Source organism: Pangasianodon hypophthalmus, chromosome 11, assembly GCF_027358585.1.
Source record: "Pangasianodon hypophthalmus isolate fPanHyp1 chromosome 11, fPanHyp1.pri, whole genome shotgun sequence".
Taxonomy (NCBI): Eukaryota; Metazoa; Chordata; class Actinopteri; order Siluriformes; family Pangasiidae; genus Pangasianodon; species Pangasianodon hypophthalmus.
In genome coordinates, this window is record NC_069720.1 from 15,244,418 (window position 1) to 15,269,204 (window position 24,787).

A 24,787-nucleotide genomic window follows, 5' to 3' on the forward strand; every position below is an offset into this window, starting at 1 on the left:
CTGTTGTTAAAAATAAATAAATAAATAAATCCACACTTTCTGATTTGAGAATGATTCATCCATGCTATGGTATTAATAAAAACACTTATTATTCCATTCCATCAATCCAGCCACAGCTCTGATGAAAAGCATAGTCCTGGTCTCTTGGACAAGCTGTGAGATTACTACAAAGCAGGTGTCACAGCTGTTCACCGCAGACGTACATTAGGATTAATGTTACTGTTTCAGTAAGACCTTAGTTTTGGGCTCATTGGTTTTGACTTCATCAGAGTCAGTTTCAGGTAAATTGCTTTACATCTACATTACATCTGAGAGAACATCCTTAAATCTGTACCTTCATAGAGAAGAGTCATACAGTGCAGTAACAATTAGTGGCTTATTACTACCCTTAGAGTTAAAAGATTTTTAAACACCAAGTTGCCTTGTATTTATTGAGACTTCCTCAAGCCTTATTAACAGTTATATAGAGATTTGGCACACTTTTCATCAGTAATGGTAATGCAGTGGCAAATTTAATGCTACACTAACCCTTGAGCAAAATCTGTTGATTTCTTTTTCTTTCTTTTTTCTTTCTTTTTTTTTTTTAATAAGCAGCAATAGTAACCATCTTTTTTCAGTGATCCAGAGTTCATTTGAGTTTAAAATCCTCAGGGATTGTCTTAATATTTATGTCTGACTGGCTGGGTTTTTTTTCTGCACAGCTATATTCCCCTCAAGCACCATTTGAGCCCACCTTATGTTTTCTGTCTTTCTTTCTTTTTTTTTTTTTTTTTTTTTTTTTAACTCCACCATTTTAAATTCCACCATTCTGACCATTCTGTGAAGGTAAAACATGACTTTTGCTCAGTGACATGTCTGTACTATGTCTGGGTTTAACACGAGCCTGTTGTCATGCAGACTGTGAGAAATGGGATGTCAAGGTGCCAAGGGTGCTGCTGGGCTCATAATGACCCTTGTGAACATTAAGCTTCAGACACTGCATTTATCACCACAAGTTGCTATATCACTGCACTTAGTGTTTGGTCCAGATGGATAGCGTGAAAGCTCAGCTCATGGGTAGCAGTGTTCCTCAGCTTAGTGGAATGTATATGACACTCAACGGTTCGATGGATATAAATGATGTGAAACTTGATAGATTTCACAAATCTGCTATTTTGTTACAGTAAGTTTGTGTGATCATGTCATTGACTATCATCCCAGTTCATCTGTATGTGGTGGTTTGAGAGCCGAGTCAAAAATGTGCCAATCCGTATTCTCCTTCCTCTCATAAGTATACTTGGAAGCTTTGAACCCAAGTACTGCAAGTATAAAGCTGAGTGCTTTTCAGCCCTTAGCTGTGAATCTCAGCTCATCACTCCTGCCTTCCAGCAGAGCTCTCCCACACACACATACACACACACACACACACACACACACAAAATCTGTGGCCAAGATGGCCACATTACCTCTCTAGCCTCAAGGGCAGCAAATAAAAAGTACACTGGTGTATTACAGGGCAAATGTGAGATAGATACCTTAAATGATGAAATGAACTTTAATGCGACCCCAAAAACGAAGTCTTCACAATGCTCATCTTCATGCCCTTTGCCTTCATTATTCTCTTACAGACAGCGACAGTGAGATTTCCAGTGGCACTGGTGATGTGTCTAAAGACTGTCCTGAGAAAATTCTGGAGTCCTGGGGTGGCATCCTCAACAGATGGTGAGGCAACAAACATTACACAACCTGATAATAAGAAAACACTTGTAGTAGTTAGTAATAGGATTTATACCACAGCGTTGTTAAATGTTTAATTCTGATTGGTCGGAAGGTGTTTTCCATTACAGCAGCTCTGACACACTGCATTTTCTTTTCTCATTAACTTCAAGAGGGAGAAAAAAAGAGTAGCTGGTGAGGGAACGGCTGTTTATAGCTGCTATAATGTCAGTGATAACAGGCATTTGTTTCCCAGAAATTAATAAAGATAAATAAAAAATTTTAATTATTGGCAAATTGGCACTCGTCACACCATCTCATCATTGATTATTTCCTGTAAATATTATAATTTTCTTATTATAAAGTTTTTAATGGTTTAACTGTTGCGTCTGATTGTATAGATTAATATTTTGGTTAGCGATGTTAGGATGGTGATAAATTGACATTTTTTATTAGTTAAAGGCTTTCTTAGTACTTGCATAAAATTTGATTCTGGGAGTGTTATGTACTAGTTCAGTTTGTGATTTTAGTAAACAGGCCAATTTACCAGTTATTAAAGTGTGACATGGTGCCTGGAAAATTGTACCCACAAAATGTGATTAACTAGCTAACATAACTAATGTTGAACTGATCAGCAAAATATACTGATGAACATAAGTGATGAACAAAATAATAATTGAAATCGTAGTTATGGTTTGTGCATTTTGACAGGATTGTCTAATGCTAAATCCTTGAGAAATGCATGCTGGTTAAGTAGCAGGGTGGATATTGGCTCGCATTCAGTACAGTGCTATACAGAAGCAGCAAGTAATATCAGTAAACGGGAAACAGGTCAACAACTGAACTTGCTTTTCGTACGTCAACTGTTCCCTGATGTTTGTGCACAAGTGTTTCAGGATGATTGAGAGAAGGTCAGTTTACAAACTGTCCTGCGTATTCATTTTTTAAGGTAAACATGAACAGATGCTCTTTAACTGGTAGTATTTTTTTTTTTAAAAAGACGCACAAAACCATTTATTACCCTTAGTGTATTTTGATGATGTAATATTAGGTACTTTAAGTCTCTCCTGAAAACCACTGGCTGTCTGTGTGGCTGTAAATGCATGAACAAGGAAAAATATTTTGGATGAGATGATTTCACAATGAGAAAAGCAGGTTAAATAATTGCATTTGAATATTGTTGGATACTTAACATCTCTTAATGAGGAACTTATTCTTTCTTTGAAAATATTTCTGACTTGTGGTGGCATGCAGCACTGACAGGGAGTGTGTGTGTTTGTGTGTTGTGCCCATCAGGCATGGGAACCTGTCTTCTCGTCCTAAAGGGCTGTCTTCGCTGGTGAAACCCGGCATCCCCGAGGCCCTGCGAGCCGAAGTCTGGCAGCTCCTGTGTGGCTGCCAGGACGAACAGGCCCTTCTGGAACGCTACCGCATCCTCATCACTAAGGTAGGATAAAGACGCACATGCACTCTCTCACTTTTATACATCTATCAGTGGGATACTCACTGCAGCTCTCACATTGCTTGCTTTTGTTTAAAGGGCGGTGTATGTGTTTTAAGGTCTCTTGAATGGCTCCAGGTGGGGGAAGCTTCAAGCTGCTTTCACAAGAATATATTTAGCATCTGTCGAAAAAAAAATGCATTGATGTGTCTTACTGGTGTGCCATAGGTGTGTTTTTGGGCAGAGATCAATGTGTTTTTACTGTGTAGTCAATATGAGAATTGAGAACAGAACTGACTTCAGGTTAGTAATCATTGAAATATCCAGAAATAGGTATGTTGGTTAATACTCTAGCCATTTATATACTTTTAGTCTCAAATTGATGGGGTGTGCAAGAAGAAATACAGCCAAGTTATAGTCTGAAGCAAAAGTTTACAATTTTTGCTAATCTTTAATCTTCTATAGATAGATTTTTACTTTTCATCGTTTTCTTCACAATATGTTCTATCAAGATTTCAGATTCTGGTGCACGTTTTAACTGGACATGGGACTGTAATTTCCAATCATTGCCCTTTGGTATTATGTGTAGCAGAGGTGCTTGTCTTTTTTTTTTTATCTGCAGCATTTAAGATTTTTTTGCCTCTTGCTATGGCAATACAGTAGACACCTAAAAATTGCGCTTTTCTGCTTTCGCTTTATGACCAAACACAATAATATTCATCTGGCAGTAAAGCCAATTTCCTGGAGGGGAAAGAACTAGCACAGGAAAGATGCATTTCTGGTTATTTTCACTTTGTGGAGACTTTATCTATGTGAACTTTGACCTTTGAATTCATATTGTGAGCCTGTAGAATGTTAAAGGCAGAATATTTTGCATTTTTGTGTCAATAAACAGGTCATTTAATAATAAAAGCACAGGGTAAAATGTGCTGGGCATGACCACTTTAATATTTTCTTTCACATACTTGTATCACATACCTCATAAATATAAACCTTCATACTTTTTTTTAAATGTATTAATCTATTTTGTGTTGCAGATTGGTTAGTAATAAAAGTGTAGACCTCTTTTTTTTTGTTTGAAGACTCCTACTATATTCTACACTTATATATTTTATTGTTATTTGAAATATCTGACATGGAGCAGACAGCAGAGCGGACTGCATTTATGTTAATTTTGTAGCAGTTGTATAAAGAAAGCTTATTCACTCCTCTGCTTTCTTATAAATCCAAACATTTCTGCAGATTGCAGTTAAATATCACTATGTGTTATGTTAACTGTGTGTTATTATTTATGCTGTTAACATGGAGCCTTCTCGTCTACTGAAATAGGCTAGGGGTTTAGTGATTCTGCTTTTTCTCTCTGCCTGCTAAGATTTTCTTGTTCGCATGTCGGCACCTCTGCGTGATGTCCGTCAACTCACTCTTCTCATCAAAATCAATGGCAAGAGGTGTGTTTTTGACAGAAACTAATGTCTTGTTGTTGAGCTTATTTGGAGAACAAGTTGTACATTTTGTGTTTTCTGTAGAGAAACTGATTTAATTCTGATGAATCATATCGCTTTAGTGCAATATATGTATTTTTTACCATTGATTTTTGTATACAATATCTTTCAAATCTGCACAGTATAGTTTTCCCATGGTATTTTGTGGAATAGTCACTCAATGCCTTCTAAAGCCACATCAAATTCAAGTGCATCCATTACAGCTCTTGATTCGAGAAGGCATATCCTTAATGTAGCCCTGGCATTTCTGCAGGCTATGTTGTATTTATACATGTTTAAAAAGCTAATTCTTTCATGTTGTTCTTGGAGGTGCATTCGTTCTCATGCCGAGCATGGTGACTGGTTGGAATGTTCCCACACTAAAGAACTATTGTTGACTCTGTCAGAAGCACATCGCATGTCATTATACTGACAGAATATAAGTAATACTCTACTAAATCAGTGGAAAAACTATCATTTAGTCCTGTCTTTCTGATTGACATCCGTGTGTCTAATTGGGGTTAGAAGGTTGTTATTTCAAAACGGAGAAAACTTGTTACTTCAAACTGCATAGCAAGCTGTAGATACATACTTGAGGTCAACATTGGTAGTAGCTTCTGGGTGAGTGATGGAGTGGAGCTCTGATTTATTAGTCACTGATTCCCAACTCGCGTATTTGCATTGTAAATTCAAAAACAATATCGGCCCAAACAGGAGTCAACAGAACTATTTTTTTCACACCAACTTGAGAGAAATTGTAATAGACTCAGTGACTACTGTAAAAGCGCCTGCATTATCATTATGGCAAAAAAAAACATTGTTAGATTCAACACGAATAGTGTGCTCGAATTAAATTACCTCCTTTGTCTGATTGGCTGTTTGACTGGTTTATCCGGTTCAAATTACTGATACAAAGAGGAATTGATGAAGGATTTTAAAATTTTATTAGAGATTTGCCATCTCTAATAAAAACTATTTGTTTGTGATGGTATGGTTTTGGAGAATTAACTGTGTGCAGGTAAAGAAAACAGAATAATGTCGCATTAGAAAACACAAACATAGCACTAACGAAACACCCTATGCTTTTTTAAATGATCCAGTTAGCCATAAAACTGGAATCTACACTGCACAAGACTTTTGTTCTGGTTCTAAATGTTTTGGTGCTTTGGTTTTGCTAAACAAAGGCCTTTAACAGTTCAAGAGACCCTAAGCATGACAAACTGGAAAAATTTAGACATTTTCTACCATTATATACTTCTGAAAACTGCAGACTCTGCTGAACTATATTTCTCTTTTGCATGTATCTCAAAGAGAAGTTCTAGTGTTTTAAAATCCCCCTAAAGTGAAAAGGGGGAAAATTGGCATTTGACGATTTCATTCCAGTTTCACTGAAAGACACCCCACCTACCACTACATATATAATCTAATCTACTTTTAAAAATAAAAAATCACTGCCAAATTCTAAGGAGTTCTAAGTGTACAATGTGAAATGAGCTCTCACTCTGTTCACACACGTATTGATGAGGACATAATTGCTGATTCAATCAGTAACGTCTGTGCTCTTGTCTAGCTTTCTCGATATTAATGTCTTTTTATTAAATTTAAACATTTTAAAACAGGTTTAAAAACTTTAAAACATTGCAGTCTTCTCTCTTTTGATGATGATGGGATGGTGCAGGAGCATTGCGGTTATGTTGACAGCTGGTATCTGATTACAAACTGAATTGATTAGGCTTATGTCCATTTCTCTATGGCATGCACACTTCAGTAGTGAGATACAGACATCTTTACACAGACTGACGTTTGTTAAACTGAGTTGGTATTTTAGTAAAAATCTATTTGTTGTACCACACAAATATCATGTTATGACCATTCTAACACATCTAATTGAATTAAGGGAACTCTCATGCCCTTTCGGAATCATATTTTTTAGATTATTGGAAAACTGAAAAATGGGCCCCCATGATTGCTGACGTGAATAAGTTTTTCATACTTCATCTCTTCCTCCATTAACCATTTCAAATGCAAAGGCACCCTGCAGAAGAATGTAAGCTATGTAAATAGGCACAGTGATTTTTCATTATGATGGTGTGATGGACTTTGCAGAGCTCAGTTGGAGGTGAGGATATTCCTGCCTGCCCTTTTGTGCTCTTGGTCCTGACCTGCCAGAATCAATTTACTGTCGACTCTGCTGCACATACCCTTCAGCGTTTCCCCCCAGCCCCCATCACTGCTCTTCACAGAGCTCAGATCAGTCAAGCACATTGCTGTTACATAGGCTGTAAAAGGGCATACTGAATGTTCTTTGGTATTCATAAAGGGATAGTGTCACAGCATGAAGGGAATTTTTTTTAGAACACCTTGATCATGGTGGTTTTTTTTTTTTTTAACGTGTAAATCAATAGTCATCACTGATGCACCAGGGAAATACAGCACGGTAATTATTGAGAGGAAGGGTGACAGAGTGAAAGGACAATAATGAAAGAGTGGGGGGAAAAAAAAGGATAATTGTTTTTCATATGTATTTATACCCTGGCTGTCAGCTCTTGCCAGGGAGTATAAATTCCACTGTTCCAGTTCCCTAACCAAGAGCTATGGTTCCCATCGCCTCTCACATCAGCAGAAATAGCTGCCATCCAGATGAGCTGCTAAATATACGCAGCTTTATGTAACACAGGTTCTGTAACAGTGCGAGTATAATTCACTCCTTTATTAATTCAATTTGTAGTATTCTCCCGCACAGCTTGAAATAATGGTATTGATGTAACCATCGTGAGGCCATTAATAAAAACAGAGAGAGAGAGAGAGGCTGACGGGCTTTTGTGCTAGATGGCACTGAAGTTATTAATGGCTCTGTCTCAGCTCACTATTGATTATGATACTGATTGAATCCTAAGTAATTGTGCCATTGGTCATTGAAGGAGTAGTAATGTATGTATGTTCTAATGTTATAAATCAGCTTGTTTTTTTTTGTGATTTTGACTCAGGATATGAGTAATGATACTTGAAAGCCAAGACTCAAAGAATACAAGTTGATGTACATGTGACTCAATTCACGTCATAGCGAAGAGGACCTCTGAGCTTTTAATGAAGGAAAAATTGTGTATGCGTGGTACATGTAACCACAATTCTCACTGCTTGTGCTTTTGATAAGGGATTTTTAATGTTACTTTTTTTTAATGTTAATGCACAAGAGTAGGCTTAGATGGTTGTGTATTCAATAAAGAGGCACGAAGCTGACATTTCCTCAACCTTTACCTCTCTGCTTTACTCAGAATACTGACAAAGACGTTCTTCCATTCAGCCAGGGCTTAAAAAAAGGATTGAAACTTCTTTGTGTACAGCAACACTGTTGTTTTTAAGAAGTACATAAAATATGGCTTAGATTTTTTTTTTCTTTCTAAAATAAAATTACATACACTTCATGATGCATATTGAAAGGAAAGATCATCACCTCGTGCATCAAGAATAATGAACCAGTCGTTTGTTGTGTTAAAGTGAACTTAAGGTATGTTATATTTCAAATACATGTGAGTGCAGGAAAGTGTATAATTGTATGAAGCTCTGAAGCAGGATGCAGAATTTGATTGTAGGCTTGTTTGTGCCTGAAATGTTTTATTAGCCGTGTGCCAAGAGGCTTCTTTTTAAACTCACTGTTGCTGAGACAAATCGCTGGACTGTATCCAAGAGTTTATTATTCCTTTTTTTTTTTTCTTTTTTTTTTTTTCAAAAAACTTCTCTTTGCTAAAACTGTGTGCTACCACCTTCTATTTCCATCTGCTTGTGGGATTAATTATGTAGTCCTCACCAGTCTGCTTAAGTAGATTATCGTTTTTATGGAGCATGTAATGAAATCTTTGATGGCGGATCATTTTGGCAGTTTATTTGCATTTGTCATTTTTGTGCACCCTCTGAATTTATAAGACTGTTTCTTTTATATGGTGGAAAGGGATTTGTTTTTCTCTCTTTTTTTTTTTTTTTTTTTTTTTTTTTTTTTTTTTTTTTTTTTTTGCGCAATGGTAATTTATTGAATCATGAAAGTCAGACAAGTTCCAAATTGATATGAGGACACTAGCCAAAAAAAAAAGCCTTATTTTTGATTGAGAATAGCAGTAGTGTCATTTATCTCAGGAATAGCTTCTCTCAACATGTGTGGCTTCATACCTCCATAATATATCATTACATTACATTTGCAACACAACTCATCATGTTCTTGATAGTTCTCATTAGCCACATTGTGCTTTGAGGGTCAATGATGTGACTGATGGGGCCACATGAGAGGCTGACAATATGTAAACATCACAGAGTTAATTTCATTTCCAGGAAGTATAAATCACTTGTATGTCTGGTTGGATGGAGCTTCGCTTGCCTACACTTGCACAACATGTGAATGGAAGCAAAGCGAGGCGAGCATTTAGCAAAGAAATGTCTGGTATGCACAATTAAGACAGACAATCTATTTTTTTCATAAAACATTTGTGTGAGATTGACAAAATTCTTTATTAATAATGTTGAAGTATTTCCGCAAGGGGTAAATAAATGGTATTTTAGATAAGAAAATTCTTTTTTTCTTTCTTTCTTTAGGCAATGCTAAAAAAAAAAACACCACAATTTATGGTCATTATAGGTTTTTCAGATTATAAAATTTTGTGTTTGCATTTGCGAAAGATTAGATTACATCTGCTTTACCTGCTCGTTTATGTACTGGTAACTGATGCACATTTCCAAAAATTCATATATTGGTTTATTTTGTTCACATTGATGTCATTGCACTTCACTAGCTCTGTGTGTTCTGCTGAGCTGCATATGAAGTGCCTGTGGGATGAGAGGGACAGTTTCTCACAAAGCTCCCCCAGTCTCCTTAGGCCAGCTGCATTCATGACTTCTCTAGCCTCAGCACCCCTTTTTACAACAGAGTCCTATTCTTACATGTATCTTAATGCGTCCCACATTTACTGAGCCAACAGTAATGCTGGTCTTTTCTGTTGCTTTGCTAGTATAGATTTTGTATGTCTACTCTTGTGACAGCCTTATCAGAAATCTATAATCGCATCAGCGTGGGTTTTAAAATGTACAGGAAACTGCATGAACTTGTAAAAGAAGGCTTGTATGCTTTGTCAAACTGTTTTATCAGGTTAACCACAGCGAGTATCAGTGTCAATGGCAACCTGACCTGGATTTAGGCAGCTATTATAATAAATGCTTACTGTCTGCTGTCAACGCCCTGAGTGGCGTGAGTCAGAAAACAAAAGATAATATATCAAGAAGGTTGGGATTATTGCGCTGGTGGCATTTTCTCTTTATTTTTTCCTTTCCCAGAGCCCTCCTGTCTTCCCCTTTTTGATGAATTATTTACACAGCCCTCTGGTTGGGAGTAGCTTATGTTACAAGGTACAGATCATTTGAGTGGCTGATGCTCTGAGGCTGGCCAGTCTCATACCCGTTTTTGTAATTGATAAATTTCCTGTGAAGGTCAACATTATAATACAAATCTGTTATTTAGATCTTCAATTTAGTGTTGCAGGACAAACTGGAGAAGGACATCCAAATTCTCTTGGCCGCAAAATACCACACCCCCAAACCGCACGCACATATACGCGCACACACACACACGCATACGTGCGCGCGCGCACACACACACACACACACACACATTCACAACCCCTTAATCTCTAATTTGTTCCTGTTTGTTGCACTGTGTCGGCTTCTCTGTGGGAGGGTCCCAGCCAGCTAAAATGCCTGGCAACTGTAACCAAGGGGCAGGGATATCCAGGCTTGGTCACTGCCATGTTTAAGTGATTTGAGAAGAAAAAGAAAGAAATAACATGAAGACACAAAGAAATTGGGGCAAGGGGCTGTTGGAAACCTTTAATTAGTTTTGAATGGGAATCATCTTGGATGTCTGTCTCAAGGAAGATCATGGAAGAATCAGGGAGAGAGAGAGGCAGACGGGCATGTTTGAGGAGTTGAAAGAGAAGCAGGACCTCAGGTGCAGCCCATAGGGAAGGCGGGGAAAGCGTGTGTGTGAACGAGAGAGAGAGAGCCTGGCAGCAAGGGAGGGAGCGTGTGAAAAAGAGACAGAGCACAAACGCGAGCGAATGAGAGAGAGAGAGAGAGAGAGAGAGAGAGAGACTGAAAGGGGAGAGGGAAGTGAAAGCCACTCACAGCATCTCTTTCCCACTGCGCCAGCGGTCCAGGGCTGCTTATCACCTCTGTGCTGCTGCTTCTCCATGCTATTGTTTTTGTTATCGGTTTTCTTGATAATCCTTGTTTTCCTGTTTACTCCGTTCTTATCATCAACTTGAATTTTTCCGGTTACTTTTTCCCCTAATTGCTGAATTGAATCTTTGGGTACATACAAGCGAAGGACTTGTATCAGATTGCTGGAACCGCTGATTGAAGACAATGACAGCAGTACCATGCAGACTCTTTACCTGTATCTCCAATTGTTTTTTTCTTCCAGTGTCATCGTGTGTTGCTTAATGAAGTTCTGCTGAAGGAAAAAAGGAGGAAAATCAATAGGGAAAGTGCCGCATATGGACTTCAGAAAAACTGACAAGTGATTGACTCCAAGCATTCGTTTGTAATGATCTTTGCACGCTGAAACCGGGATAACAGGATATGCAGAGATTTTGGGCACCTGGGAGAGAACCTGTTTGTTTGGAGAAATATGGATGCATATGTACTGGCTAGGTATCAAAACTTATCACTTTTTCAGGATAACTGAAGAGATGATTTTACCTCATGAGACCTTTTTGAAATGGTCTCTGCAAAAACATGACCTTTTTATGTTTTTAATTTCTGTAGTATTCGTAAAGTCAGATTCAGGAAAAAGTAAATGAATTGGGAGAAAACAGACCAAAGCCAGTCTTCATGGCTATGCCATTCTGAAATTTTAATCATTTTGCTCAAGCTGTGGACGCTAAACACTGCAGTTTTGAAACACTGTGCAGAAACAACAAAAGCTGCCATAGTGTATTCTTTGTTTATCTACAGTGTGCCTAGGTTTGGATTTTGGACAATCGAAAGCTCACGGGGGGGTCCAGGTAACAGCGGTGAGGTCCTCTCCACAAACGCCACATTAAAAACCTAGCATATATATTTGTATCCAGACAAGGAATGTGCTGAATCCAGTGTAACTTTCAGCCCTCCTGTATTTCTGGGATGTTGAAACAGTTACCTGAAGGTATGACTAAAAAAAATGATTGCCTTTAAACTATAGTAGCTAATTTTTCCCTGTGCTTGCAGAGAATTCATCAAAATTAGGTTTAAAAATTTTTACTTTCGCCTAATTTTCTGGTTTTATTTATTTGAAAAGGTGTAAATCAAATACGTACACTAATATTGGTTGCTGATAATCTTGTGTGGCAAGCGCATAGGAAACTATTATGCCTGATATCGCTAATTGAGATGATCTTGACCACAAATCCGTTACTCTTTGCCCTTGCGAGGACCGTGAAGAAAATCAGCAGACATTGATGTTGCAGCTTGTCGGGGGAACTCTGAGAGCTGTGGTAAATGCTTCCAGTAATAAGCACTGAGATGATGCTCTTTTTTAATGCCTACCATCTTCAATGCCAGTAGTCTTTTGTTTGTAAATGACAGTTTCTGAACCTTTTTCAAGCATGACTGACTGGGGAAGAAATGTGGGCATTTTTTTCTCCTCTTTTGCTGGATATCTTGATTTTTGCCAGTTCTCATTTCTTTGATACCCAGCTATGTGAGAAGCAGAGGTGAGATGAAAAACGAAATTAGATAGAGTTGTGTTTGCTGAAGGACATTACAGATAAAGGGCAAACGGAGTTTTGGGTGCAGTCCATCTGCATTGAGTGAAGAACCAAGGAACTTGACTTGACTGCACTAGGACAATGAACCAGTCAGGACTGATTGAGCCTGTCCTGACTGAAAACAGTAGTTTTGGAAGTAGCGTGAGTGTGTCCCTGAACCACTCATGTCCTCTGGGGTGGGGACAGAACGAGGGCATGGCGACTTGCGTCTTAGAGACAGCTCTCATTGTGCTTCTGACTGTGCTCATTATCGCTGGGAATTTGACAGTCATCTTTGTGTTTCATTGTGCCCCTTTGCTGCACCACTACACCACCAGCTACTTTATCCAGACTATGGCCTACGCAGACCTTCTGGTGGGGTTGAGTTGCCTGGTGCCCACTTTCTCTTTGCTGCACTACCCAGCTGGTGTCCAAGAACCCCTCACGTGTCAGGTGTTCAGCTACGTCATCTCAGTGTTAAAGAGTGTTTCCATGGCTTGCCTGGCCTGCATAAGCGTAGATCGCTACCTGGCCATTACTAAGCCCCTCTCATACAACCAGCTGGTGACACCATGCCGTTTGCGCTGCTGCATCATCTTGATCTGGATCTACTCTTGCATTGTGTTCCTGCCATCCTTCTTTGGTTGGGGGAAGCCAGGATACCATGGGGACATCTTTGAGTGGTGTGCTCATTTTTGGCCGACCTCTGCTCTGTTTACTGGCTTTGTTGTTTGCCTGCTGTATGCTCCAGCAGCCCTTGTGGTTTGCTTCACCTATTTTCACATCTTCCGCATCTGTCAGCAGCATAATCGGGAGATCAGTGAGCGAAGGGCTCGTTTTCCCAGCCAGGAGATGGAGGCTGGCGAGGGGGGGCACCATACAGGTCATGGCCCTGACAGGCGCTATGCCATGGTGCTCTTTCGCATCACAAGCGTCTTCTACATGCTCTGGCTTCCCTACATCATTTACTTTCTTCTGGAGAGCTCCCACATCTTGGACAGCCCTGCACTATCTTTCATCACCACCTGGTTAGCGATCAGCAATAGCTTCTGTAACTGCGTCATCTACAGTCTGTCCAACAGTGTGTTCCGGCTCGGCATGCGTAGGCTCTCGCAGACGCTCTGTTCCTCCTGCTCTTTCAGCCCTTGTGCCCATGATGACAAGGACTTCAGAGAGCCAAAGCCTAGGAAGAGAGCCAACTCGTGTTCAATCTGAAGAAGTTGTCATGAGCTGCTAATTACTATATTACTATCAAGGGATGATTTCAAGGGAAGAAATTGTATGACTTGGACGTTTTTGGATTTGTGCAATTAATATAATGACTTAAGGATGAGTTTATCATTACTGGAAGGTTCACCTTTTTGGGTTACACCAGATCTCATCTAGATCCCACACAGGTTGACTACCAGTCTTGTAAATAATAAAGCGGCATTTGCCTTGATAGTGTATATATCACCAAATGGCTGGTGGGTATATAACCTGGTTGGACGTTTTTTTAGCAAAATATGCAAAGCCAGACGTAAAACGGCACCACACCACCATCACCACAAAAAACAAAACAAAAAAAAACATTAAGGCGAACTGGTCTGAACCTGGTTGTTGTTACTGATGTCTTTTTGTGGATGTTATATTGATATAGGTTATAGATTTTTAGATTTTTATGAATATATTTTTTACATTCAACTACATCTGCTACCAAAATGGCTGCTATATAAAGAGGACATTGCTTAAGGACAATGGTCACATATGAACATTTCAGTAAATGTTTTAAGGAGTTAAACAAAACAAAAAACATTTGAGGCATGTGTCACAATCACAGCAAAGCTTGGCATATGGACCTTTGTTAGTGTTCTTATTATAGCACAGCACGCCTCCAAATACCGTGACAGCAAAGACTAATATAAGGCTTGGAATTGGGATGTTTGAATTGAGCAAGGTCAAACAGTAGGTAAAAGCAGTCAATCCAAGTCACTGATATGCATTCCAAATGTCATCCTTTTTTAATATACGTGCTGAATCATTACATACGCACAATATTATCAATGCAGTTAGTAGTTGTGAAATGTATCTTAGTTCCCAGTGGTATTATACCTTGGCAGTATGTAATTAAACTTGTTCACCTGCAGTGGCTCTGTGACCCTCTGAAAACCACACAACGCAGCAAACTCAACATTTTTTCTGTTTAATCAGCATAAGGTTCAGTTGAAGTGCACATTTCCTGGTATGCAAGCAAGTCATTTTGTTTGCACCTGTGATTTTCAGTACTTATATTTGTCTGTGCCTCAGATATATGAAGAATTAAACTTTGTGTAATAATTTTTTTAAAATTACTTTTATACAGTAGTACTTTTTTCCATATTAATTTTTCATCAAGCATAACCTTGTTTATCCTTTGCCAGCTTTTATATGTTCATAAATTTATTTTAAATAATACTGAGGGGGCAAAATAATTAGAAAATATGTTGACATATCAACAAATATAGTTAATCACAAAAAAACTCATTTCATATCATTTATTATGTATATTTGTTCACTTAGTTGCTTTCAGATGTTTGGATTCAATGTGTAGTCTGCAAAAAAACAAAAAAAATCCTGAGTGATTTCACCAGCATCCTTTTCTGTGATTTACACTTTTTTAGTATACAACATATGTATAAATTGAATACTTCTAAACGTTCTGTTCAAGAATTTGCATATTTGTAGAGTTTTAAAAATGTCCATACTCCATATTTGGATTGATTAAGGTAAACCACACATTGATGGCATTAAAAGGTTTCTTCCAATTTAAAAATAAGAAATTTTGTGAATTGTTAGGAAGTCTCTGTGAAATATGCTGGTGGATGTGTATTTATTTGAGTGATATATTGACAATTCCATGAAAAACTGTTGCTGATTTCTTGTCAGTTTGCACTTGTCCTTAATTTGCTGGTGAATGTCTCAAGTTGTAAAATAAATATAGTCGACTTCACAGAGAGCGACTAGCCTAGTTGATGTCTACACAAAAAGAGACAAAAAGCACAGAACCATGTAGTGAGGGCATCACATAAAATTTAAATATTTAAACAATAATAGATCTATCTATTTATTTATTTATTTATTTATTTATTTTGCAACATGCTCATGGATATGATAGCTGGTAAATTGGAGTATATGTGTAGCAGAATTTGTATTGCTGTACAGCTGGTGTACGTTACCTACTGAAATTGTATGATTACCTAGCGTTAGCACATTCCATAGTGTAAGTGCAGCAAGATTGCTAATGTTAATTTAACTGTTTTTTTCCCCCTTAATTCTGGGTTGTTTTTATTTATTTTGTTTAATTTTATTTTGGAGGTTTTGCGAGACACTATGGTTTTCTGTTGCTACCAGTACAATAAAAGTGAACTACTGCCCTACTGTGACTGGACATTATTACCTTAGAATTCTGCACTGTGAAGACTTTATGACCTCCATGCCCTCACTTTTTATTCCTCTGTCCACCAAATGAATGTCAATAATAGTTGAATAACATTACCATAATTACGCTTCTGTCAGTGAGATAATAACTTGGCATTGTGAGAATCTTAATTAGGCCTGAGACCCTGTGGTTAGGATTTTTTCCATGCTCTACCCCTGCATTTCCGTTTGTACCCATCATTCAAATGCTAGAACAACCGTGTGCTTCTTGTTTTTTATTTGTCCATCATGCTTTTGTGCGGAGGCTGGTCGGATTTGACATGTACGGTGCATGACTTTGACTGTTTGATCCCAGAGCAGCTTTTCTGCTCTGCTGTCCTGACTGGCTTCTGCAAAGGTTACGGCTTCCCATCAAAAAGGAAATTGGAGCTGTGCAGTTAGAGTTGGAGGGGAGAGGAAATTAAATGACCTTTTTTTTTGAAATCTAATGAGCACATCAAATGTTTCCATGATCATGGGAGTCTTTTGGACCTCAGGACCCACATGAATAAACCATGAGCATTCTCAGTGGCCACTCACTGTATGTCTGAGGCCATGCACTGCTTCAGGGAACGTTTGACCTTACTGAGCCTACACTTTGTGATATGACTTTAAAACCGGCGATGACTGTGCAACTACCCACTGCATTCTTGAGAAATTGTTTCTCCAGAAATTGTGTTTCAGCAGTCACTCTGTAATAGCTTCATAACTGGTAGTCCTACTATCTCTGTGTAGGGCCACTTAACAGGCGTAGTGGAGTAAAGTGGTCTAGATTGAGCTTCTGAATGCCTGCTGTCCTTTGCTGACATTGAAGTTAATGTATGCCTCATCACAGGCACACGCTCCAGATCTGTAATTAAAGATGTGCTGGTTGCAACATTGTAAAATAATATATATAATGCTACTTAGAAGTCCAAAGTTAAAACCTAGGAATAAAACTGTGTTAAAATTCACAGAGGAACTCTTAGATAATAGTAGGAATTTATCCTCAGAATAGATCATAGGCAGAAAGAGCATGAATATTCACAGCAAAAATAAATCAACTGCCTGCCACTTCTGTAGTACAAGCCAATACAAGTGCACAAGAACTAGGCTATATGTGCTAAATGAAAAAATAATGAAGTTAATATGGCATAATAACACTTTTCCAATACTGTTACTGATACTGTAACCTTAAGTATCAGCTGATAAATAACCATCCTATAATTGTTTTTCTTTAGAAATTAACTTTTAAATAGATTTATCTTTAAAACTGAAGCACGTAAAGACAGGAAAAAACTGAAAAAGTATAAATATAAAAAAATCAATCCTAACAAAAACATACAATCAAGCCTCTTTATGTCTCTTATATAAAGACAATTATAATTCCAGTCTTTTCCATTTGTTACAGTATCAGATCATATTCATTCATTCTATCCAATCTACCATTTTTTTTTGCTGGTATCAGCTTGATGCTGTTCCTCAGTGGAGATGCCACAGATCTGATAAACAAGTAATGAAGGTAAACTAGTCATATTTGTTATGTAAAGAATATGTTGCTGTGAAATCTGACTAAAAAAATAATAAATTACAAACTGGTTTGTTTGTGAGATGGTAGAGGTCCTTACAAGTCTCATATCCTGTGGTTCTTGTGCTCTAAAGAAGGTACAGTGCATTCAGAAAATATTCAGACCCCTTCATATTTTTCACATTTTGTTATGTTGCAAAAAAAAAAAAAAAAAAAAAATTCGGTCTGCACTCCATACCCCATAATGACAAAGCAAAAACCAGATCTGTGATAACTTTGCAAATTTATTAAAAAGAAAAAGCTGAAATATCACATTGACATAAGTATTCAGACCCCTAACTCAGTACTTGGTTGAAGCACCTTTGGCAGTGATTACAGTCTCAAGTCTTTTTGGGTATGATGCAACAAGCTTAGCACACCTGGATTTGGGGATTTTCTGCCATTCTTCTGTGCAGATCCGCTCAAGCTCTGTCAGGTTGGTTGGAGACCATTGGTGGACGGCCATTTTCAGGTCTCTCCAGAGATGTTCAATTGGGTTCAAGTCTGGGCTCTGGCTGGGCTACTCAAGGACATTCACAGAGTCCCTAAGCCACTCTTGCATTGTCTTGGCTGTGTGCTTAGGGTCATTGTCCTGTTGAAAGGTAAACTTTCAGCCCAGTCTGAGGTCCTGAGTGCTCTGGAACAGGTTTTCATTAAGGATATCTCTGTTTTCCTGCGTTCAGTTTTCCTTCTACCCTGACCAGTGCCCCAGTCCCTGCTGCTGAAAAACACCCCCACAGCATGATGCTACCACCAACATGCTTCACCGTTGGGATGGTATTGTGCAGGTGATGAGCAGTGCCTCATTTCCTCCAGACACGATGCTTGGAATTGAGGCCAAACAGTTCAACCTTCATTTCATTAGACCAGAGACCAATTTTTTTTTTTTTGCAAATTCCAAGTGGGCTTTCATGTGTCTTGCACTGAGGAGAGTCTTCCATCTGGCCTCTCTGCCATAAAAGCCGGATTGGTGGAGTGTTGCAGTGATGGTTGACTTTCTGCAAGTTTCTCCCATCTCTACAAATGATCTCTGCAGCTCAGCCAGAGTGACCATCGGGTTCTTGGTCACCTCTCTTACCAAGACTCTTCTTGCTCTTACCAAGACCCTGATTGCTCGGTTTGGCTGGATGGCCAGCTCTAGGAAGAATCCAGGTTGTTCCAGACTTCTTCCATTTAAGAATTATGGAGCCCACTGTGCTCTTGGAAACCTTCAATGAAGCAGAAATTGTTTTGTAGCCTTCCCCAGATCTGTCAACACAATCCTGTCTCTGAGCTCTGTAGCTCATTTTCAGCTGTTAGACCTTATCTAGACAAGTGTGAGTCCAATCACCTGAATTTGCCACAGGTGGACTCCAATCAAAGTGAAGATACATCTCAAAGATGATCCAGAGAAATGGGATACACCTGAGCTAAATTTCAAGTGTCGTAGCAAAGGATCTGAATACTTATGTCAATGTGATAGTCCATTTTTTCTGTTTAATAAATTTGTAAAGTTATCACAGACCTGTTTTTTGCTTTGTCGTTTTGGGGTATGGAGTGTAGATCGATGTGGAAAAAAATAATTTAAAGCATTTTAGCATAAGGCTGCAACATAAAAAATTAAAAAAATGAAGAGGTCTGAATACTTTTTGAATGTACTGTACCTTCTTTAGAGTAAAGGAACCACAGAATATGAGGCATTTAAGGTCCAGTATTTAAAAAAAAAAAATCACAAGAAGCCACAAATAAGTGAAATGTTTTATTTCTGCATATAACTGGAGACATTATTAAAACACATACACCCATGTTTATATGAATATTGGTTTTCTGACAGGTGGAGGTGACCTAAGAACAGGAAAGCTTTTTATAACTGAAATGTGTGTTTATTGTTATTTATAGTCCACACTTTTATTGCATTGTGCCATTGTACTCTTAAGCTCAAATGAACAGAACAGATAGATGATCAAAAAATTATACATTGCTCTTATTCTTACGTCTAATGTAGTAGTGAATTTACTTATTTTTAATTGTTTTCATTTAAAGCCAAATTTATGCTGGACCAATTATCAGTCATAATCATTAAAATGTTTCACATTAGGACATTGTAGGATATCAGACTCTTTTCTGCCTTAAGGTTGCTAGTTTGTTTTGTTGCTGTTCTTTGCGCCAGAGTTAGTATATTGCCCCTTGCCTTGGCTTGACAAGTCTGTGAGAATTCTTTGGTTAAAAAGGCAACATTGCTTCAGTCTGGTTTAGTGGCTTTGACATTTGTTTTGTCAGGAGCTCAGCATGGCTGCTCTCTGTGGAAAGCCATCACTGCTGCAGCACTCGCATCTCAATTCAAAACAGAAAAGAAAGTCTAATGTCAGAAATGGGTGTGGACCAGTTGAGTTGAGGGCGCCTTGCCATGTTGCACTTGTGCTGATGCCGTTAAAGTATTTTTAGACCACATTCTGTGCATGTCATTGCTCAGACCTTTATTGCTTTTCCTTAGAAGGCCACATATAGCAGCCACCCTGAGTTGGGAAAATCCGCTGTGTTTATGTAACTTTCCATTGTATGTGCTGGGTTAATGGGGCATAGATTCCATATGGCACCTGATTAGTTATTAACAATATTAATGCAGTTTAATGGGTAAAAGTCAAAGAGTGTACTATAGTTCCTTATGCAGTCAATTTAGAATTATTTGCACCTTTTATACAAATAAGCATACAGTGAGTCGTATTTTAAGCTTAAATATATGGGGCAGATGTATAGATTTTTTTTTACCACCATGTTTGTTTCAGACAAGTTTTTCTGCCTAACATTGTTTTTTAAAAAAGTCCACATTTGACGCAATTTCACACTTGACACAATAAAATAATATAAGAATAAAACAAAATATATAAAAATACAATATAAAAACAGCCTAAAAAACAAAAGAAATTAATAGAACTGACAGTAATCTAAACATGAGGTAATGCAAGCATGGATCAGGGTTTCAGCAGCACAAAGGCTATTGGAGGAATGCAGGCGAGCAATATTATGATGAAATATGAGAATTAAAGTTCAGTGATGAGTCCAAGATAATGCCAAGGTTACGAACTGTCAGGTGGAAATATGTCAGTGCCGTCAATGGTCAGGCAGAGGTCATTAACCTTACATAGAGCAGCCTTTGTTCCAGTAATAAGGATTTCTGTCTTTGCACTGTTTAGTTTTAAAAAGTTAGGTGACATCCAGTTTAATATCACAAATGCAGTTTATTAGGGAAGAAGGAGGAAGTGAAGTAGAGAGTTTGGAGCTGAGATAGGAATGGAGCCAAGTGGAAGCATATCGATAATAAGTAAGAGTGGGCCTAGAATGGAGCCTTGGAGAACTCCCTGAGACACAGTAACAGTGCGAGATGTGAATTTGCCAATAGAGATAAATTGCTGTCTATTTGTGAGATATGATTCGAACCAGGCCAAAGCTGTGTCACAGCTGCCTAATTGAGACCAAAGACAGGAGAGCAATATGGTGTGATTGACAGTTTTAAAGGCACCAGTAAGGTCCAAAAGTATGAGAATGTCAATGGAGCCAGAGTCACCTGAACGAAGAAGGTTATTAACTACTGAGGAGGGCAGTTTCTGTACTGTGCTGAGAACGGAAGCCAGATTGAAAAGGTTCATACAGACTAGAGCTTAGATAAAAATGGAAGGTTGGAGATGAGTCTGTAGTTGCTAAGGTCTTCTAGGTCCAAAGAGGGTTTTTTTTAAGGATGGGAGTAACTGTGGCATTTTAAGGGAGATGGGAACAGATTCGGTGGCAATAGAAGTGTTTATGATATTAGAAATGGGAGCTGAGAGTGTGAGTAAACTTGCCTTGAGAAGTGGAGTAGGGTCTGAGTCAAGAGAGCATGTGGAAATGCTGGATTTAGCAAAAAGGTCTCATGTCGGATGGATCAATTGCAGTGAAACAGCAAAAAGGACTAAAATGAGGGGAGGGGGAGTGGGTAAGCTGACTCTCACATGAAGGATGAGGGGAAAGTTGTTCATAAATGTTATCAGTTTTATTCTGTAAGAAGTTGAGAAAATCATTGCAAAGTGTAACAGAACCTGTTAGATTGGGGGAGGGTGGCCAAAGTATTTTATTTTGAAAAGGTAGTTTGGTTTACTACTGCCTGCATTAATAAAGGAAGGCAAATAGGCTGATTTAGTGGTGTAAAGAGCGTTTCTGTACTGTTTCATGTGTAGGGAGTGAACAGTGAGGCCAGTTTTCTTGTGAAGCAGCTCAAGACGCCGTCCAGCAGCTTTTATCGCTCTAAGTCCTAAAGTGTACCATGGAGAGATATAGGTGGAAGGGACAGACCTTAGAGTGTTAGAAATGAGGAGACTGTAGTTGGACAACAGTTAATTGCATGAGCCAGAAGAGTTAAGAAGAGAGGAGATGTCAAGTAAGTTAATAGAGTTGCATTTGCGATGACCTGTAACCGTTGTTTTGTTATGTTTATGTATAGGGGATTGAATGCTAGGTAACTCCGGTCACAAGTTTATTGAGTTTAGAAGTTTGCCACAGGGGTGAGAGATGTCTAAGCCAGGAGTGCAAACCATTTCTAAAATATGACCCTTAGTGTGAGTAGGGAAGGTGACATGTTGCATAAATTCAAATCATAAAATCAAGGACAGACAAAAATTCAGAGGTCAAAGCACATGAAGGTGAAACAGCTAACCACCACCACTTCAATGGAGTCTAGGCTTAGCAACATAACTATCACCAGGAGGGCAGACCATGTTTAAAATCATGTAGTCATTTGGTTGTTGTCATGTTTCACAAAGAAAGAGCAAATCCAAGTGCAAGGGCTTTATTTGTGAGTGAGTGGCAGTTTAAATGAGCGATCTTGACTGATAGATGCTTCTCAGTGTGGGAATGGTCAGCCATGGGTAAAGATCTTAGGAGAGTATTGTCGAGGCGCTGTGCCGTAACGTGGAGATTTTTGATTTTATCAGCAGTCCAAATTGAGGGGAAGCGAATGATGACAATGCCAGGCCTGTGTGAGGTGTGTTTGCGACGAGAGCCATGGTGGATATAGCGACCGCGTGGTATTCCCAGTTCAACCCAGCAGTTGTAAACGTCTCTTGAAAGTCATGTTTTAGACCGGCAGTTCAAACTGAGAAGTTGGGCCGGAGAAAAAAGGGGAGCCATCACAAGGATCTTGTCAGAGATATGTCCATGCTATATATGCCAAAAATCCTGATAACAACCAGTCAAGAATAGGGTGATTGAGATGAGTTCAACAAATATTATGGCAACCCATTGAGAACTGTCAGAGATACTCAGCCAGTTTATTTACTATGCTAGCCAGCAGCAACGAATCGGCCTACAGCACTGAAACGGTGTCTAGTACGGAGAAGCAGTTGCAGCTCCCTCACCAAAACTGATCCTGGTGGCATGGCACAGAAGTAGTTGGTAACCCACCAGAATCCGCACCAGCGGTAGGGGATTAAAGCTGCTGGGGGATCGAAGCTGCCGGGGGATCGCATTAGGCCACTGAGAACATCCAAGTAGCAGTTGGTTGGGTAGCAGAGTCAAAGAGAGAAGTAATCCAAAATGTAAGAAATCTGCTTTTGGTTTATTTGAAGATTCAACTAGCACTATGTCAAAGTAGGTGACTCTGGAGCAGTCTCTGATGCGCGGGAACAGAGGAAACACAAACAGACATAGTCGCAACAAACAGAACAACCAGAGAGCAGCAGCAGCCAAACGCGCACAGTGTACACCCAACCGGAAACGGAAGACGGCTCAAAGCTGGTTGTTGAGGGATCTTTGACTCTCCTCCATGCAGAAGGTTTCATCCTTTATAGTCTGAGGTTTGTGCATGTAAACTGCCTCTTTATTTCAGATTGAGAGAGCCATTGCAAACAGTGATTTTGTGATCCTGCAACCATGTATGTGTTGATTTGGATATATTTTTGTATTAGGGACGTAACCAAATACGAACACATTATTCGGAATGAACAGATAATGTGTTCTAAAGAAATATAGATATGAATAGGGGATACTAGTGTGAGTGTGAGTGAGTGGTCAGATATGAAGCTTGCAGGACAAACAAAGATTACGTTCATTAACATGAACATACATCTTTCATTCATTTACGCTTAACTGCCTGGTTAGGGTTGCACTGGTTTATATTGTGGTGCAGGTGCAAACAAAAATAATAAACTGCACTCCTGCGCACATCACATATGATTTGTATTTTATTGAAGTAAATAATTATAAAAAGTCTGGCCACAGCTACTGGGTTTAAATCTGGATACAGAAACAATTACTGTATGTGCAGCACTAAACAGATACATATAGTGGCATTGTTTTTCACTGCTATTATGTGTGCTCATGTGTTTCCTTTCTGGCAAAACTATTCAGATTGTGAGTGAACAGGCTGGTCAAACTTTTTATGTGCTTGATTGTGCTTGATTGTATTTTTAAATTGTTGTATTTCTTTTATATTCATTACCTGGCTTGTCCAATCATCTGTCTCTCTTTTTTTTTTTTTTAATGCTCTTTGGTTTTGGTTCCCTGCATTTACATGTGTGCATGTGGTTACATATTTATACCCAAGAGAAATACAAGAGTTTTTGGACACTGAGAGCAAAATAAAATATGGATGACTATGTTTGCATTTATTTTAAATGTCGTACACAATTGTCAGGACCATTGCCAAATTTATTTTTGAGAGAAAATACTATTATTTTAAAAAGTTCGTATAAAAATGTAAATAAAAATTTAGATGAAACATGATTATACATTTTACAAAATGGTTTTTGTCCATTTTCTTGTAAAGATAACTGTATATAAACGTTGAAATGACTTGGTCTTCAAAGCCAGCTAACTTTTGAATTTTGTTTCATGTCACTCACGCTCCAATAGGCGAGATACTAGACATTTGTTCTCCCTGCCAGTTTTTCATCCATATGTATGAACGCGACCAAGAAAAGCTTACAGTCCAAGCTGGTGAATATTTATGAAAATCCTCTTCACGCTGTATTATGGATTCCGTTTAATATTAATCTGTGCCGTCATACCACTCCAGAAGAAGTTCTGCTTCTTGAAAAGGCACTTGAGGCAGAGCAGGAAGAACACCTGTCCCTCTCAGAGCAAAGCGAGTTGAGGCTTGCATGCTAATCAAAGCCAGAACTGCTCTCTTTATTCACAGTGTTAATTCCCCTAGTGTCTTCAGGCTTAATGGTCATTGCTAATTACCGCACTTTGTATCTTGCTCATGCATTTTGGATGGGAGGCCGATGGCCAGCAGTGTAGTTTGTGGTTTGTTTAAGGAAAGCCCAGCTTATCACTCAACATGAGCAGCTAGCACACTGCAATCCAACATAGTGATGCTAATCAATTACAACACATTTCACTTTTTTCAGACAACTCAAAGTGAATCTACAGGACTTTTCTTCCGTGTAGACCGCATCTTTACAACCCTGGC

At 38.6% G+C, this 24,787-nt stretch overlaps 2 protein-coding genes across 5 annotated transcripts in view; both read left to right on the forward strand.

Moving 5' to 3' along the window:
• Positions 1-24,787, forward strand: part of rabgap1l (RAB GTPase activating protein 1-like) — a 117,052-nt gene that overhangs the window by 23,816 nt on the left and 68,449 nt on the right. For all 4 annotated transcript variants that reach the window (XM_026919028.3, XM_026919036.3, XM_026919044.3 and 1 more), the window contains 2 exons: positions 1,608-1,701; positions 2,992-3,142. In XM_026919028.3, coding sequence (XP_026774829.1) covers positions 1,608-1,701; positions 2,992-3,142 — 245 coding nt within the window. The remainder of the gene's footprint in view (positions 1-1,607; positions 1,702-2,991; positions 3,143-24,787) is intronic.
• Positions 11,171-13,954, forward strand: gpr52 (G protein-coupled receptor 52). The gene has a single exon (XM_026919084.3). It carries the CDS (start codon positions 12,486-12,488, stop codon positions 13,596-13,598), a length of 1,113 nt encoding a protein of 370 aa, XP_026774885.1. The 5' UTR covers positions 11,171-12,485; the 3' UTR covers positions 13,599-13,954.

Coding starts and splice junctions, on each gene's coding strand:
- gpr52 (XM_026919084.3), top strand. CDS start 12,486: ATGAACCAGTCAGGACTGATTGAGCCTGTCCTGACTGAAAACAGTAGT.